The sequence below is a fragment of the Aplysia californica genome, unplaced genomic scaffold (genome assembly GCF_000002075.1).
Source record: "Aplysia californica isolate F4 #8 unplaced genomic scaffold, AplCal3.0 scaffold00172, whole genome shotgun sequence".
Lineage (NCBI taxonomy): Eukaryota > Metazoa > Mollusca > Gastropoda > Aplysiida > Aplysiidae > Aplysia > Aplysia californica.
Window position 1 is genome coordinate 1060338 of NW_004797442.1, and position 17965 is coordinate 1078302.

A 17965-nucleotide genomic window follows, 5' to 3' on the forward strand; every position below is an offset into this window, starting at 1 on the left:
CGTACGAGAAAGAGGAGGAGGAGGAGGAGGAGGAGGAGGAGGAGGAGGAGGAGGAGGAGGAGGAGGAGGAGGAGCAGCAGCAAGAGGAGAATGAGGAGGAGGAGGAGATTGATCCTGTAGTGATTATAGGATAGATGGAGGTTTATTAGGCCATCCGACAGATCACATATCATCAGACTGAGATAGGGTTGATGTCATTAGAAAGATAGGATCGTGGGTTGTAGAGAGAGAGGGGGGGAGGGGGAGGGGAGAGGAGAGAAAGAGAGGGAGAGAGAAAGAAAGAGAAGAGAGAGAGGAGAGAGACACAGCAAAGAGAGATAGAGAGAGAGAAAAGAGAGAGAGAAAATAGAGAGAGAGAAAGAGAGGGAAATTGATGAAAAAGAGATGGTGAGAGAAAGAGTGAGAGAGAGAGAGAGAGAGAGAGAGAGAGAGAGAGAAGGGATGGAGGGAGAGAGAGAGAGAGAGAGAGAGAGAGAGAGAGAGAGAGAGAGAAGTGAGGGAGGGAGAGAGAAAAGGATAGAAAGAAAGAAAGAAAGAAAGAAAGAAAGGAATTGTGCCGATACATGCTTTACGTATAATTGCCTTGAATGTCATGTTTTCGTAACCTTACGCCCATGTACTAGAACGTGTGTCCGCAAGTCTATGAGTTTTATAATCAGATAAAACGAGAAATCAGGAATCAAGCATACATAGAGGCATATTATAGGAAGGGATCTGTGACGAAATGTACACTATTCAGGTCTTTATAGGGCGTCACGTCCTAAATACTTCTTTTCTCTCCTTTGACAGATGTAACTGATATGATAATAATTTATGTATTTTGTCAATTTTATTTGTGTCTTCATATTGAACTATTATGAAAGTAACATTACATTATGATTTAGATTCTTTTTAGATCTACATGTGTTTTTCCTATTCCTGCACACTGTACAGCCGATAAAACGTTTTTACTGGGACTATAAAGTATCATCTTATTTTATCTCATCTCTGTTCATGCATTTAACTGAACGATCATAATATGGTGTTGATTTGTGCCTTTAATTCTATCTGATTTTTAAAAGTTGTTTTTTTTCTTTTTTTTTCTTTTTTTTTTTTTTAGTAGAGAGCTTTAAAGCGCTCGCAACTGCATAAGGTCATTTGAGCGCCAAGGGGTGGATGTCAACAGAAAGGCAGGGTCAGAAGCCAGCCTCTTAAATTATTCATATTGTGTCGATGGGAGTGTAAAAACAGTGGGTAAGTGAGTAGTGAATAAAGACTCAAGAGTAAAGTCAAGCGAGTGCGTCGGTGACACGGGAATCAGATGGGTGGTCACTGGGCTGTGCCCTTGAGCAAGACATCACAACACTAGCTGAAAAAACATGGCCCTGCACAGTGGCGACCAGCAATTGCAAGGTTGTTAAATTGTTCTGTATTGCTGTAGTATTGTGCATTTATGTATGTATTTATATATGTAAGTATCTATGTATGTATGTATGATTCATAATTATGTATTTATGTATGTATTATTATGTATGCCTATGCATTGTTTGCCATTGTAACCCATATTGCCCTTCTGGGATCAATAAAAATGTAATTTATTTATCTATTTCTATAATATTTTAAAAGTGCTCTTCATCCCATCATGACATGACACGTTTCAGGCAATCTCCGGCACATTGTCATGTCATTGCCCAAGACCAGTTAAACAGGTAGACGCTGAGACCGGGAGCACCGCACGACACAATGCTAATTATAGGGCAGGTCGTGTCGGCCTGGTGATATTAATATTTTTCTGTTTTGCGCAACGTTCTTAATTTCTGTTACCGGTTTCCTCTGTCACAATTGCATTGACTTGGATTCATTAATTTTGGAGTAGGCGATATTTATTTCGAAATTCTTCCAAATAACATATGCGTTTGGATAGGATTTATAGTGTAAGGGCTAGGGTAGGGGTTGGGGTTGAAGTTGGGGTTTGGGTTGACGTAAGGGTTAGGGTTAGGGTTAGGGTTGGGGTTGGGGTTGGGGCTAGGGTTAGGGTTAGGGTGAGGGTTAGGGTTGGGGTTAGGGTTGGGGTTGGGGTTAGGGTTAGCGTTAGGGTTACGGTTAGGGTTAGAGTTAGAGTTTCAGTGTAGGGGTAAGGATAGAAGTAGAGGTATGGTTTGGGTTAAGGTTACGGTTCGGAGTATGGGTAGGGGTAAAGTAGGGATTTGAGGTAGAAGTCAGTGTAAGAGAGGGGTACGAGTAGAGGTAGGGCTAGTGTTTCTCTACCCCAACCCTACCCCAACCCTACCCCAACCCCTACCCCAACCCATACCCTTCCTCTAACCCTACCCCAACCCTTTTCCTTACAGTGTTCTTACCTTGGCCTATAATTTCACCCCTACCACCCTTACTCCTACGGCTACTCTAGCCCTAACCCGAACGCTTACCTTATTACCTGAATTCAGCAATGTGAATAAAACATGCACGTCGGGAAAATTGTCGATTTTTTTGGACCCTAAGAGGAATCGCTTCCTGTTTGATTTCATCACTAAAAAGAACGCCATCAAAATCGTAGTGCGGCATTGGTGCCGGAATGCCCATTTTATGACAAGTTTATAATTGCAGACGTTTTTGTCCTTCATCGACACACTTTAAGATCATAATTTAGCAGTCGGGCTGCTTCAACTCGGCCTGTTATGACAAGCCTGGATGAAAGGGTTACAGCTTCCAAATAGACAGATGTAGGAACTCGATAAGAAATTGCTACCTCAGAATTGCAAAGTTTCATCTGCTTAGTACCTAGTTTTGAGAAATTTGACGTCAAAGGTTTTGAGTTTCACGACATGTCAAGCTTTTCTTAATGAGATTCTTAGTTTAGTTTAGTTTTAGAGGGTTTTACGGCACTCGCAACTGCATAAGGTCATATGAGCGCCATAATGAGATTCTTTGAATATCTTGATAACGACTCCGAATAACCGTGCGATTTTGATACAGCAGATATAGCGTTGAAATCTATTCGCTTCTGACCTCATGTTCTTTGTAACTCAAGACAGCCAAATATGTCAGATAGAAATTTGTTTTTCTGAGGTGGCGAAATATTTGTCTTACGGTAATCGTACTCATGTCTCCAGCATACCACCCAACCAGACGCCAGTGTGAAGGCGCCTGACAACAAAGGATCGGATGCAAGAAGGCTCATAGAGCTTCAGAAAGACCAAGAGCCCTTGAGTCGTCCTCAGAGAAAGGATTACTGGACCAATATGAATATGGTGGAAAGTGAGTACAACACGTTCAGTTGAATCTGACAACTATCCGTCCTCTATGTGATCAGAAAATAACACGACATGACGCAATGAGCTTGGTAAAAATACTTATATTTTTTGTTATCTTTCAAATGCAGCGAGAAGAGGTACTAGCAAGTCAGTGTGACAAAAATATTTTTAAACGTTGTTTACGAAATTGATATTCTATTTGCGGCTGAATGTAGTCTTTAATACGTTTATAAACACAATTGTTATCATCAGTGGGCCAATGAGTCAGACTGGGTGGCAAAGCCTTCATGTATCAACAAAATCAAGTCCAGAAAAAGTATTTTTAATCCCTCTTTTTGGAACTTACTTGAAGCATTTCATGAAATGAGGTTTTGCTCCTCGAAATCATCTTAATGTGAATTGACCTTGGTGTTGTTCTCAGGTCTTCAATTGTAGTTCTGACTAAACTGTTTGTCTCTCTCATCACAAGAAGTAAGTCATTGGGTTCGATTCGTTTGTTTTCGCCTTTTCTTTTTTTCTTTTTTTTTTTGGGGGGGGGGGGGGGGGGGTATTTTAGATATTTGTTTGCAAGCTCATGTGGATGTAACAGTTTCCATTCTCTGTGGTTGTATGTTGTTGTTCAATCATTTACTTTACTTTTACTTGTTTCCCTCTTTTGCCACTAGGCGTCGGGGGGGAGAAGCAGTTTGCAACGATAGGCTATATCTGTAGCTCTTTAATTGGGATAATATTATATTTTCTCAGGGTTTCCTTGACTCCCTCAATCCATCTTTTGCGTTGTTGAATTATAGACCTAAATGTCAAAGTATGTTCAGGTTTCAAGTCAATTTCAAACTCTAACAAGTTATAATATATACTGCAAGTAGATTTTAAAAAATCAAATTTTGTGTCCCATGGGATCGAGCAAGAGGGCGTCCCAAAATGACTTGAAAATCAAATTTGTAGGTTTCGAACCTTCCAACGTGATATATTATATTAACTGAGCTGAAAGCACACTCGATGTGTAAATGTCATCAAGGAAAGATAGACTTTCCTGACAACAAACAACTAATGGCGTTAAGAAAGAGTGTGTTGACATTAACCAAGACAAGTAAACCGCCTACAGCAGAATCAATAACGACACGTCATCAGGCTGTCTGAGAAAAAGATATGATTTTTAAAAAAAATCGAAATCGGACGATCATATTACGCTACTTTGTAAGCCTAAGGAGAGCATGAGGCACGAAATGACTCTTCTATTTACAGAAAAACGATTCTAAAAGCGTCAACCACCAGCAGGCAGCAGAATAAGAGCTTTCAGGAAAACATGCGGGCCACGAAGTACGAATCAGGGTCTAAATTTGAGACAAATCACAACAAAACACCAATGGCGTGACCATTAATTAAACCTTGTCGTGACAACCGGAGGTCTTTGAGGAAAACATCCCTCTGTTGTCTTACGATAAAAATAAAACCAACGTATATGTCTAATTAGGTCAAGTAGCGTTTTTATACAGAGGGGGAATCCACGTTCCATGGTGCGTCTGTCTTTCTTGGTTTTATGGCGGTACGATGACAATTAAGGAAGTTTAGGGTTTTTCAAAATAGGCGTTGTGAGCTAATTAGATATCGATGTTGTTATGACAAAAGACATTTTAAATCAATTACTCCATAACTATTTTACTGTTTTCCTCGGCAAATCAGACAAAAGTTATACTGTCAATTGAATATTGACATAAACTAACCAGAACGACCAGCTTCTACTTAAGTTAAAATACACACAAAAAGATACTTATTTTATTTTTGCCTCTCGTGTAAAATTTCATTTTTGGCATAATATATACATTATATTTTTCTTTGATTAGACGGCAGCCCTGGTTACAGCTGAAAGCTGTATTGAGATTATTGTGGAACTGATGACAATTGTGTTCGTGTTTGGTGTCCCTTTAAGTTCGCTAATTATTGTAGATGGTGGGAAAGTTTTATTCCTATAATCATAGTACCCACATTAATTGAAACAGCTTGGTTATTAAAGAGGCAATTCAATTTCATTTGTGACGTCAGAAAAAGAGCTAGATCTAGATCTATCAGTTACAGTGACGTCAAAAGTTTGTGGCGCAACTCATGTCAAATATTCCCTGAACTCTCGAACATAGACTCTCCAGCTTTGCAGAGTGACTTAAATCAGTTTGTCTTAAAACAGATCAATATTTTTGTAAACTCGACCTGTTGGCTTTATTCTAGAAAATTCTCTGTTTAATACCAATACATTTTTTTTTTACAGATTTAAAAAAAATTACAGCTCGGGCAATATCGCTTTTAAGAGCACGTCCGTCATTTTGTTTCCACTAATCGCGACAATATGCTTTAATAAACTCATGTTTTAGAAACCTTTAGAACAAAGAATATGTTCACTATAGAATTAGTTTCTTATAATAAGTTGATCCACTAAAAGTTTCATTGGTTAGAAGGGACGTAGGTCATATGTGTATGCAAAATATGTGTGAGAAGCGGGAAATGCTGTGAACAATCACATTTTCCGAGTGATGAAAATGTGTAGCATTTTACATAAATTTAAGAAGAAAAGCTTTTTAATCTGTCCTCAATTTTTATGGAAAAATATGATTAAGCGACACAATTTTACATACTGATGTGCAATGTATGGGTGACATTGATTATCCGTTAAAGAGATATTTGAGGATATTACGTTGTGCCACGAATTTTTGACCGCACTGTAGTGACGAAACACGAGTGGTATTACGTCCAAAAATAATTTACATTGGCTAAAAGAAAAAGACTGATAAAGTCTGTTCAAAGCAAAAATCAGAGACTTGGGGGGAGGGGGGGGGTTCCCTATCTTGCCCCTTTCCTGTGAAGCGCATTAGGGAGAGTGGGAAGAAGCCGGACACCATTTGGCTTGTCACAGTTTAAACTGTTAATTGTTTCTCATTCATTTGAAAAACTAAGACCTGGTATGAGTTAAACACGAAACACCTTTTTAAGGACAATACAATATACACGTATAAAGCTTGCAATTACTTTCATTAATAACAGAATTACACATGGTTTTAAACAAGATATGCATGTTGTGAACTGGAACAGTGGCAGGTAAATTGGGACGGTGATTGGGCTAAAGTGGGACATGGCTTCACAGGTGGAAGGGGCAGAGGTTGGGGTAGTTGGAGTTGAGGCTGGTGTGCCTTGATTTTGCAGTGATCGAACAGTTACACCTGGCGGAAAAAACGGTGGTGTTTGCTATTAAGAGTCTACTCTGGTCTATACAAGTACATCGCTAATCACAGATGCCATACTATTGCAAATGGTTATGTTCATTCTCGAATTTTGATGCTTGGAGCTGTTAGCAACTGAATATTGCTGGAACCAAAGACAGTTTCTATCAAATGGCTCTGTTTAATTTCTAATGTGTGGTGATAGGGTGATACTTACTTACTCGGTTGGGGAATAGGCATCACTGCAGGCGGCGCAATGCCATAGCTGCTCCCCCCTCCTCTCCAGGATCCATAAAAGGGTATGTTTGCTGATCGTGCCAGTTATCTGCAGTTTTGGATATTCTTCTGGTTTTTCCACGCAGGTTGCTGTCTCTCCCCGACCCTCTAGAGCCACCAGCTTCCCTCAATCTTCCCATGGGGTGTGATGTTGTGCATTCACTTTCTCTGTGGTCGTTGAACCATGCTGTCACTGTTGTTATGACTGTTGTTGGATTTAATTGCATGGTTCTACCAATCTCAGCCTGGCCTGTTAGCTTATCAGCACATTCATTTCCTTGAACTCCTGTATGACCAGGGCTAAAGATCCATACAATCCTTGTTAGTCTGCTGCTGTGTATTGCCTCTCGCCAGACTGCATGCATCTTATTGTGTTTGTTCACTTTTTCGTGGGCACTCATCGAGTCAGTGACGAGGATGGCAGACTGACTCTCCGTCGTCTTAATCTAGTTAAGGGCTTCTGTGATGGCTTTCATCTCCATGCAAATGCTGGTGATACGGTGATTACAAGCATAACGTTCTTTTGGGCAAGTTCAAGAGAAAACGTTAACAAATGAATCTGGTGATTGTCAGTTATTAAAATCGCTTGCTTCTCCTTGCTAGGACAGCCAAAAGAAATGTACTGTCCCATTGTTTTGGGGAAAGTGCCTGAGTTCATCTGCCCATTTTTTAACACCAAGCAGAGAAATCCTTCAAAAGCTTCAATCACTGTGTTATATCTTGTATTCCCTTCAACATTTCTTCTAAGAAAATGTAGACAGGGGATAGAGAAGATTCGTTAGCTGGAACGACACATTTTCCAAAATGATGACAAGTTCACCACTCTAATATTAAGTGATCTTCCCAGCCTGTTTCTGCCTTTTGAGTCGATCACTTGCGGGGTGGTTTTTTTAAGAGAGGGAGGGGAGGGGCTGCACAGTTTTCATTGAGTTTAATGTAGCTTGCTAACCGTGAATACTGATGGTGGCTGCAACAAATACAGAATTTGGAAAGACACATTTTTTAAAGAAGTCGCTTCTAGAGTGCGTAGAGACAATTCTGGGCGCCTTGTCAAGCAGTGGAATTATTACCCTTTACTATTCCCTGTGTTGTCATTCCAAATCTCAGGAACTTCTACCTTGTGCTATATTGCCATTTGATGAGCTAACAAACGAGTCTGGTTTGTTGTGATCACCCTCAAAAAAGTGTTTGAACATGTTTTTAGATAGTCAGCGAGTATCCATTCTTGTGCTTGTAGTAGCCTACGGCTGAAGCCTTGCAACACACTTTCCTCTTATTCTACACACATTGACAGAGACTTGATTTTGACCCACCGAAGTCTGTTGATGATTCCTGGATATTTTGCCATTCTGGAAAGCTTTCAACGACTTTTTTCAAAATTTCAAATGAGATTTAGGATAAATCCAGCTTCGGGATTTCACCTGTAGTTTCTAGACATTTCGGAAAAAAACCCCGAAAGTAAACAAAATAAAAAACAGGAAAGTGGTATTAGAAATCTAGAACAACATAGCAGACCAATATAGTGTTGGCTGCATACCAACACAAGAACCACGTTGTACTTTTATTGCACCATGTTTCATTCGGATGCGATAATTTTGCACTGGGTAAGTTGATCTCTTTGCTACAGGAAAACTGGGACACCAGTGGAGTGAAGTGGGACAATGTGTCCCAATTGTCCTGACCATCGGTAGATACTAGATTTGCTTCTGCATTTTCTTTATGAGATAGTACTAGGCTTGTCTCATATTATTATTATCATTATATATCTTATAAAGTTGATATTATATAATGACTATATAAACCTATACTCACATTCAGCTTCAGTTCATCACTTTCGATGCAGAGACAGAAACCAATCTTAAAAAAAGTAAGCATACGTGGATGGATTTTGGAACTTGAAAACGGAATATAGAAAGTTGTAACAGCAATCAAAAGATATAGTGATAAATAAGAGGCCTATATTTTTCATTACGGTGCTGTTAACTTTGTCCACAAAACTATGTTTCGGGCCTCGCCCCAGTTTACCTGGGTCCTAATTTCCCCGCTCTCCCCTAAATCTGCGCACTGTGAACACTCAGCCCTTATAAACGCATTTATTGTTTCTGGCCAGCTTTAATCAGTTATGACTGACATTCCCAATACACTTGATGTTTCTGTCAGTAACTTATAGATCTTTGTTTTGCTGGGGGGTTTTCTGTGTTGGTAAGTGTTTTACAGCGCTTGCAACTGCATTAGGTCATATGAGCACGTGGAACACACTAAACATTTTCAGTTGGCAGAAAATTTTGAATTTTGCCCGGGTGGCGGCCGAAGTCTATTCTAATCGATTTTGGACAATCAAGGGATCCTTAACGTGTGCAACTTGCACACGAGATCTCCGAGACTTTTTGCCCTTATCAAAGAAGGCTAGGTGTTAGATCTGTTCTACAATAAGATCAGGGGTGGGGCTAAAAGACAGCAGTAAGAAAGAGCAAAGGAGTAGCAGTAGAAAGAAAGGCTGCAGAAAGAGTCAGGAGCCCAAAGGACGTGGTAAAGAAGGGGGAGGGTGGGTAGAAGGTGGAGACGAAAGCAGACGAGAGAACATTGCCAGAGAGCAGGAAAGGGGTTGAAAATAGAACATTAAAGAGGAGATATTTTCTGTCACTGTCCGAATTTGAATTCGAGACCTATTGAATTCGAGGCAAACACTGTAACCTCTGGACCACGAGAGCTCCCTTTCAGTAACCTATATATATATTTTGTTTTGTTTTGTTTGGTTAATTCCGTTCTGTGTTAAGTTTAAGTGGCTCTAGATGAATCATTTCATTAACCTAACCAGTAATAATATGTGGGCCTAATCGTCGAAGTGAATTTGACCCTCGCCCCTTTAATAATCACCTCAAATAAAGATCGGTTTGTGCTGTTAAAGAAATAAAGAAGGTAGTCATCGCGATAAAAGACGACTCCTCGATCACGTGATAAGGTGTACGAAGAGTCACATGACATATGAATGTTGCCTCCGCCCATTTCTACAGTTACAGATTAGATTAGGCCTAGATCTAGATCAAAATCTAATGCATCAGTTCAGAGGTACAGTTTGCCAGCGTCAGGTGGAAAGGAACACGCTGACACAATGTTGCGGTTGTTTCTTATTTTCCCAGTGCTCGTTCTTCTGACTGCAGTAAACGGAAAACCACCACACGTTGTTTTCATGGTTGTAGATGATCTAGGTAAGAGTTCGTCTAAGAAGGTTGAGAATTTAATTTGAAATAGCCCTTTTTAACCGTTATTAACGTAGTAATGATAGCCATGTCAAAGGCTAGTCAGGGTCATCATGTACCGGTAAATCTTTTTTTAGAATTCAGGCTAGTTTTCAAAGTATATTAGCAGTCAGATGTCGATGTGTCTAGAGTAGAGAAAGAGAAAGAGAGAGAGAGAGAGGAGAGAGAGAGAGAGAGAGAGAGAGAGAGAGAGAGAGAGAGAGAGAGAGAGAACGACTCCAATTCAATTCTAGCGTCAAGGTCTTGACTTAGAAACGGATTACATATCTGATTGTTTGAACTGAAGGCTAGAATCAGCAAGTAAATAAGTAGAGTTAGTAAGTGTGACAATTAAATGTGCTCTGCATTTTTGGCTGTAATTAAAATACTCTAGGCTATTTATAATAATGCTGTGATGGGTAGGCCTAGTGGTACATTTTCTGATTTCTGTAGGCCTCGTTTTTCTTTAAAATAATTTTCTCTTTGTTTCTACATGATCTAATACCAATTGGGCTTTGGAGTTTAGTTATGAATGCCTGATATGCCTGGATCATATATATCTGGGGCTCTTCTCAGTTTCCAACAATGACCACGTGCAACAATTAAATTATGTTGTGCATCATATTTTGCCATGTAAGCAACTGGGCATAGTTAGATCAGTTGATTCTTATGCCGTACGTCTTAAGATGACTCCAAGACACGATTCGTGCTCCATAATTTTGTGGCATATTACATGTTACAAAGGGGGTTAAAATGACTATCTGTTGTGTTCTTGTGCTTAAGTCAATTCTTGGGGCTTTAAAAAAATTATTATTTCATGTATGTGCTTTTCTTTTCCAGGCTGGAATGACGTGGGTTTCAACAACCCAGACATCATTTCCCCGAACATCGACAGCCTGGCTCATGGTGGGGTCATCCTTGACCATGCTTACGTGCAGCCCCTTTGCTCGCCGTACGTACACCAGCAGTATAATATCATATAGCCCATAGATGTTGAAAAGTATGTGTCACTTTGGGGTTTAATCAGGCACTCGGCAATTTTCGTGCATGTTGAGTTCTTGGTAGTCCTATCATTTTAAATCTTGTTCATTTGCCTTGCTTTCGGTTTTAACAATATCTATCTATCATAAATAGAAGTCGAGATATACGCCATTGCGCAGGCTGGGGGGTCGCCTGGTTTAAGAGGTAAAATTAACGAGCAAATGACAGCCAAAGTTTTGTCGCTTGCATTGCTCATGCTTGATAGCTCTTGGAAAATGAAAACTTACATTTATGTGCCTTTAATGTACGTTTTTCAGTAAAATCCACACGAATTATGTTTAAACCATAAAAAGTGTTGGGCTAAATAAGAAACTGGTAACAAAAAGTCCATAAAACTCGCCAAACCGGCTGAAAAAAGCAGTTTCTTCGATTTCATTATTTTGACGAGCGCCCGAGTTCACCACTATGTTAATATAGACGTTGAAAAGTACATTGGATTATATACATTTGTTTGGAAATATACCATGGTATTCAGACGTTGGAAAGTAGAAGAAAAATATAGGTTTGTTGGAAAGTACATTACATACATATATTGGAAAATACAATGTAACATACAGATATTGGAAAGTATACAACATAACATACGGCAGATGTTTGAAAGTACCGTACGGCTAATCATAAAGATATTGGAAAGTACAGCAGAAGGACATGTTGGAGAGTACCACATATGAAATACTATGATCTTGTAAGCTACAACATAACTTACGGATATTGGAAAGTGCAACATATAACGTACATAATATGTTGGAAAGTGCTACATATATTATAATGCACAGATATTGGAATGCGCAACACATGTTGTACAGATGTTGGAAAGTACAACATAACATACACATGTTGAAAAATACTACTGGACCTGCTTTCATTGGAAACAAAACTACCTCATTTTCTGAGAAAAAGTAGTCAGCTTATTCGTGGTGGAAAAATAGGCTACAGAGTGACAGTATTATCATTTACATTGTTACTTTGTTACACCTTATAAAACTGAATTTCTGCTTCAGTAAAGAGTGACGTAAAATAGGCTTTTTGTGTGCCTTTTCAGTTATTTTTAATAAAATTTGTTTTCAAAGTTGTTATTGTGAGCATTTCCCCCTGATTAACACCGTATTCGTTTCATCTAAGAATTGTTTGTTTGTTTTTGTTTGATTGTTTGTATTTGTTTGTTAGCAAACGCAACTTCGCTAACTTTCCATTATTTTTACAAAATCAAAAGGGGCACCCGGTAGGCATGCGAAATGAGCTTTTAGATAAATCATGAAATACCAATATGGTTGTTTAGAGTCATTGAAGTTTTGGTAAAATATTTCCCTTCAAGGGTTTTATCTTTTCATTGAAAGTTATAAGCACACACTTTGACTGCAAGTTTTGTTTTGAAGTATTTACTATCTGATAAGACGAGATGAAGAAGTCAATATTTAAATGCTTAAGTGTTGCATATCTGATCAGGATTGGCGAAGATTTTTTCTTAAAAGTGGTTGTTATTTGTTTCCGTGTCCTTAGTTAAACACAAAGTTCTGTTTTACGCTCTGTTTAAGGTCACGGAGTGCATTTATGACCAGCTACTATCCATTCAGACTTGGGTTGCAAGTAAGTTATAGCTATAGATTCTTCAAGAACATGAATAGTTATTTATTGGAGTGGGTGGGTGGGAGTTTCTTTGACAAGTGGGGTGATGTTTGATTTTCATGCCGGAGTAAAGTTTCTAATTCCATGTACTTGAAGATAATATTGGAGAAATCGTAATTTATCTGCAATATAATTCAATATTTATCATAATTTGTACAGCATGTGCAGTACCTCTAAAGTATAATCATAATGCTGCATGGGTCTAGTACTAGAGAAATAATATATAATTTCCTGCGATAAGGTAAATCCATACACGCACACGAGACTCGTCATCTGTCTGTCTGTCTGTCTGTCTGTCTGTCTGTCTGTCTGTCTGTCTGTCTGTCTGTCTGTTTGTCTGTCTGTCTGTGTGCCTGTCTCTCTGTCTCTGTCTCTCTGTCTCTCTCTCTCTCCCCCCCTCTCTCTCTCTCTCTGTGTGTGTGTGTGTGTGTGTGTGTGTGAGAGTGTGTGTGTGTGTGTGTGTGTGTGTGTGTGTGTGTGTGTGTGTGTGTGTGTGTCTGTGTCTCTCTGTTTCTCTCTCCTTCTCTCTCATTCTCTCTCTCTTTCTCTCTCTCTTTCTCTCTCTCTCTCTCCTAAATCTTTTTCTATCTATCTATCTATCTATCTATCTATCTATCTATCTATCTATCTATCTATCTGTCTATCTATCTATCTATCTATCTATCTATCTATCTATCTGTCTATTTATATATCTATCTATCTATCTATATATCTATCCATCTATCTATCTACCTATCTGTGTACAGATATCAATCCTGCATTGATTTTATGTGGTCTGATAGCTCTGGATCTCCAGTGTTATTATTTCTTTTCCTCTTATTCCTCTCTACATAATATGTTTCTCCTAATCTTCCTTTTTCCCCTTTCCCCCGTCTAATCCTTAATGTTTGTTTCTTCTAATCCTCTACACTATATCCTCCTAATCCTCTACGATTTTCTTTAATTTTTATTATCTACTTCTATGTTTAATCTAACTGTAAGATCACGCAGCAGCAGATACCTACCACTAAGAACAAAAGAGAAAACATGCAAACCAAGTTTACAAAACAAGTTTCTTAAAATCTAGTATAATAAGGCTACTGTCAGAATAAACATCAAAGGATATTGCGGTTTCGAATATATACGTTTCGAATCTATCTATATAACTCTAAAGCTCTTGTGATAAATGTCTGCATGTGGTCGAATTGTCCATGTGATGTGATTTGTACATTAAGGTATCAGCTTTACTTTTTTATATTAAATTTTAATAAGATAAATAAAATATAATTTAATTATCATGTATACCTGTGTGTGTTTTTACGGTCCTGCACAACCAAGAAAACTTTCCCTCTGAGAAAATAAAGTATTATCATATCTTATCTTTTTCCTTCTGGAAATCCTCTATATTTTAAAATCAAAATCCCCTGTTTCTTCCTCTTAATTCTGTGCGCTTTCTCCTTGTTATCTTCTATACCTCTTCCCCTTAACAACGTTACGAACACAAATATGGGACCAGCAGCAGACTAAAGGCAATGTTACGGCACATTCCAAACCTTCATACACAAATAAGCAAAATAAATTGGCACATTTTATTGTTAACATGTTGTTGCCTGCTTTTTAAAGATTTAGATAAGGAAAATAGAAGTGAAAGACATTGGTATGAATTACGAGGTTAAGCATCTTTTTCAGAACACCCCAAAACAACGCTCACTCAGTGAATTAATTCTCAACGATTATCCTCCTAATCCATTATGCTCCCACCCCCCCACCCCATACCTTCTCCTGTGGCAGCATCTGGTGATCAATGAAGGTGCCCCTGTGTGCGCCCCCCTGGACAAGACATTCTTACCTCAAGTCCTCAAGAGGCATGGCTACTCCACACACATGCTGGGAAAGTGAGAGAGTGATATGCATGCAGTTCTCTAAATGCATAATATGTTCAATTTTTTTACGTGTTTCTTTTTTTCGTTTATGTGCCTCAGAATGATATCCTAGCTCAACCATGCTAGAAACTTTTTCTGGAAGAATGAGCATTCTCCCCATGCACTATAAAAATAACCTGAGCTACTCGTAAAATGCAAAGCATTTGAGTAACGGGGAAATTAATTTCGTGTCTCTCCTGAAAAAGTCATTTTAACCCTATCCGTACGCCTGGGTTCATTTTATACCGCAGAGGTTGTATTCTTCACATTTTAGAATATTTCTAGTTCGAAGATCTCTTTGATACTTTCAGCATTTCTCAAAAAATCATTTTGACTGACTGTTATGCACAACGTACTGATAGGACTTACAAGTAAATTTCCTCTCTGGAAAGTGGGTGCTCAGAGTTCCCCACGTCCTATGGATACGATAGTAAAACACGACGTACGGATAAATGTTTTTCACGTTTAGAGGATCTTCAGGATCGGGTGCCTTGCCGACTGGCACGGGCGATCATGGACCTCCTTAGAGGATAGCGTCAACAAAATCCTCTTGATTTCTGCAAAGGGCAGTTAGTTTTTCCTAATTATCTAATGATTTGTGTTAATTGCTTACCCTGTCGGTTGTTCTGTTTAGTAACTGAACAATATTTTTTTCTTCTTCTTTCACTGTGTGTTGACTGGACTGTCACATATCTGTGATACCTTTACCTGTGCCCCTTTTATTGCTCGTATTATCTCAGTGGGTTGGGGGTGATGAGAATGTACCTACTGCACGTTAGCTGTTCGGTTTGTTTGTTTGACTAAAGAGAAGCACATGGACATTATTAGTCATTAAGTACGAAGGAAAAACGAAGACGTATGGACAGAAACAAGAGAAAGAAAAAAAGACCTACCAGTGGCACACTAACAGAATGGTCAACACTTTTATCGTTAGGGTGCGACCCGCTGGCATCTATAGCGTAAAGGTTAGACAATTTGTTGTCACACATAAAAGACCTAAGTTCGATTCCTGTGAGGGGAGCGTTTTTATGGAGTATGTCGGTCTCTCTGCTGGAACATTAATTTATTCCCCTCAGTCCTGGCTGGCTCTGACGGGTAGAGTTAAAGTCATCTACTAAAATATCTACATTGTGTGGATGAGGGATTATAAGCACCGGCATTTAAATAAAAATAATGATACGATACAAAACATTTGAAAATGCTTCCTGATGTACCACACATGTGAGTAATGTTTACTTCGACTTTAATATAGATTAAACTGACTGTGGTTTTCTGTCTCTGTGCTCTCACCTCTTGATTGCGCTTTCCTGTTTTAAAGTGACTTTCTGCCTTATGGGCAGGCAACCTCTAAATAAACCCTGAGAAAAAAACCTTCTATCCTGAGCTACTGATAAATAAAGTGTGATGTAGAAGTCAACGGTGTTTTTGTGTTAATGTCTCCACCAGATGGCACCTTGGGTTCTGTCGCTGGGAGTGTACGCCCAGGTACAGAGGCTTTGACTCATACTACGGCTACTACAACTGCGCTGAGGATTATTATACCAAAATTAGGCGTGAGTCTGTCGTCAAGTATGATAACAAAACTGTTCGAAAAAATAAGTGTTGTCTTATGAGTGTCTTAAAATGGAGTCCATTTGTGAGGCAGCGTGGTGAAATCAGGCGCTCAACAAAATAATGAAATCGAAGAAACTTGCATTTTTACCCTCATTTGGCAATTTTATCGAATTGTAGTTGTTGCTTGTTCTTGTTGTGTGTTTGGGTTTATATTTTTTTTCTCAATACCCTTCATGTCCAATTTGAAGCCTAAACTTTTAAATAATTTTACTGAAAGATGTTGATTAAAGGCACAAAAACGTAAATTTGCAGTTTCCAGGGGACACTCAAGCTTTGGAAGTTACTAAACTTTGACAGTCATTTTCTCGCTCTTTTTGCCTCTGAAACCAGGCGACCGTCACCTACTTAAATTGCAAATATATTGACTTCTATTCAAAATATATGAGTAATTTTTTTTTCACGAGGAGCAAGACAAATGAACAAACATTAAAAAGATACCAATAACTCTTCTTACCCTAAAACTACTGAGTGCTTGATTCCACCGAGTCATGACACAAACATGTATGTAATGAGAGATTCCGTGTTCAGTTTTAATTGTTAATCTTTCTACCTCTTTTGAATGTGGTAAGGGTAAATTTAAAGCCCGTTCATCTTTACCCATCCCTACCGTTCACAATCTCCTGGCTGTTTTGTACATGAGGCGTATTATTTTACTTTTTCAAAAATGCTTGTCAGTTTCAACCTGACAAGAACTTTAGCTTCATAAGATGTAACATATTACATAATATACTTCCAGTTTTTTGTTGTTGTGTATGTTATTTGATGTGTTCTTCCAGTTTTGTATCATTTATAAGAGATATGTTCATCCAGTTTTGTGTTTTATGTATATCACCTTTGTGTGTACTTATCATGAGATATGTTCTTTCAGGGTTTTTTTATTTTTTTTGGGTGTATATGAGATAATAATAATATGTTCTTCCAGTTTTGTGTTTTATGAGATATGTTCTATCACCTTTGTGTCATTTATATGAGATATGTTCTATCATCTTAGTGTCATTTATATGAGATATGTTCTATCAGTTTTGTGTTGTGTATATGAGATATTATGTACCTCCAGTTTTGTGTTCTAAATGTGAAACAAGTTTTTGGGGGCTTGATTTTTTAAGAAACAGCAAAAACGTCTCCATTAAGACCCTTGGTCTCCTTTTTTCTATGTCTACAAAGACGATTATGTTGATTTGGCTTTTTTCTGCAATCGTGAATCCCTTTTGTTATCTCGCTTACTTGATTCTGTTCGTCAATTATTTCGATTTCTGCAATCATAATTGGGCTGATGTATGTATCTGTTCTGCGTCTTCCTCATAATTGTTTTTATGGCTGTACATCTTTCTATTTCCACGTTCATGATTGTGTCAAGTATTATTTATTATTTTTCTTTCATCCAACTAAACCTTTTATTTCTACATCTTTGTTCCAAGGTGATGGCTATGATTTCCACAATAATGAACAAGTCGACAGAAGTGCCATTGGGAACTATTCTGCTGTAAGTCCCTGAAAGATGTTAGGAAATGTAATTATACCTCTGTTGAAGCTCCTTAATAACTCATGATAAACATTATTTTTGAATATTCCTTTTTAAATTCTAAGATTTTATTATTAGTTTTTCTTTCTGTCTTTGGGTCAAGTATTGCAAAAACCCAAGTGTTCAAACAGTCCTTTCTATGATTTCTGGCTTATTGGAATGTATTCTGAACAGGGTTGGGGAGTGGGGGAGGGGGGGGGGTCTTTTCCTTCCCTCTTTCTCAATTTTCTCTGTCAGTTAGAGAACAGACGGTGACAACCCTCCCCCCCACGGATAAACGTTTTTCACGTTTAGAGGATCTTCA

General features: G+C 38.5%; 1 protein-coding gene across 1 annotated transcript in view; it reads left to right on the forward strand.

Annotated features, from left to right (window-relative positions):
• The first annotated feature begins 9802 nt into the window (after positions 1-9802).
• The window catches only part of LOC101861504 (arylsulfatase B), an 18779-nt gene continuing 10616 nt past the window's right edge, over positions 9803-17965 (forward strand). Inside the window, exons 1-5 of the mRNA XM_035969703.1 lie at positions 9803-9927; positions 10798-10909; positions 12534-12585; positions 14395-14498; positions 15972-16094. Of these exons, the coding sequence (XP_035825596.1) occupies positions 9831-9927; positions 10798-10909; positions 12534-12585; positions 14395-14498; positions 15972-16094 (488 nt within the window). The 5' untranslated portion in view covers positions 9803-9830. The remainder of the gene's footprint in view (positions 9928-10797; positions 10910-12533; positions 12586-14394; positions 14499-15971; positions 16095-17965) is intronic.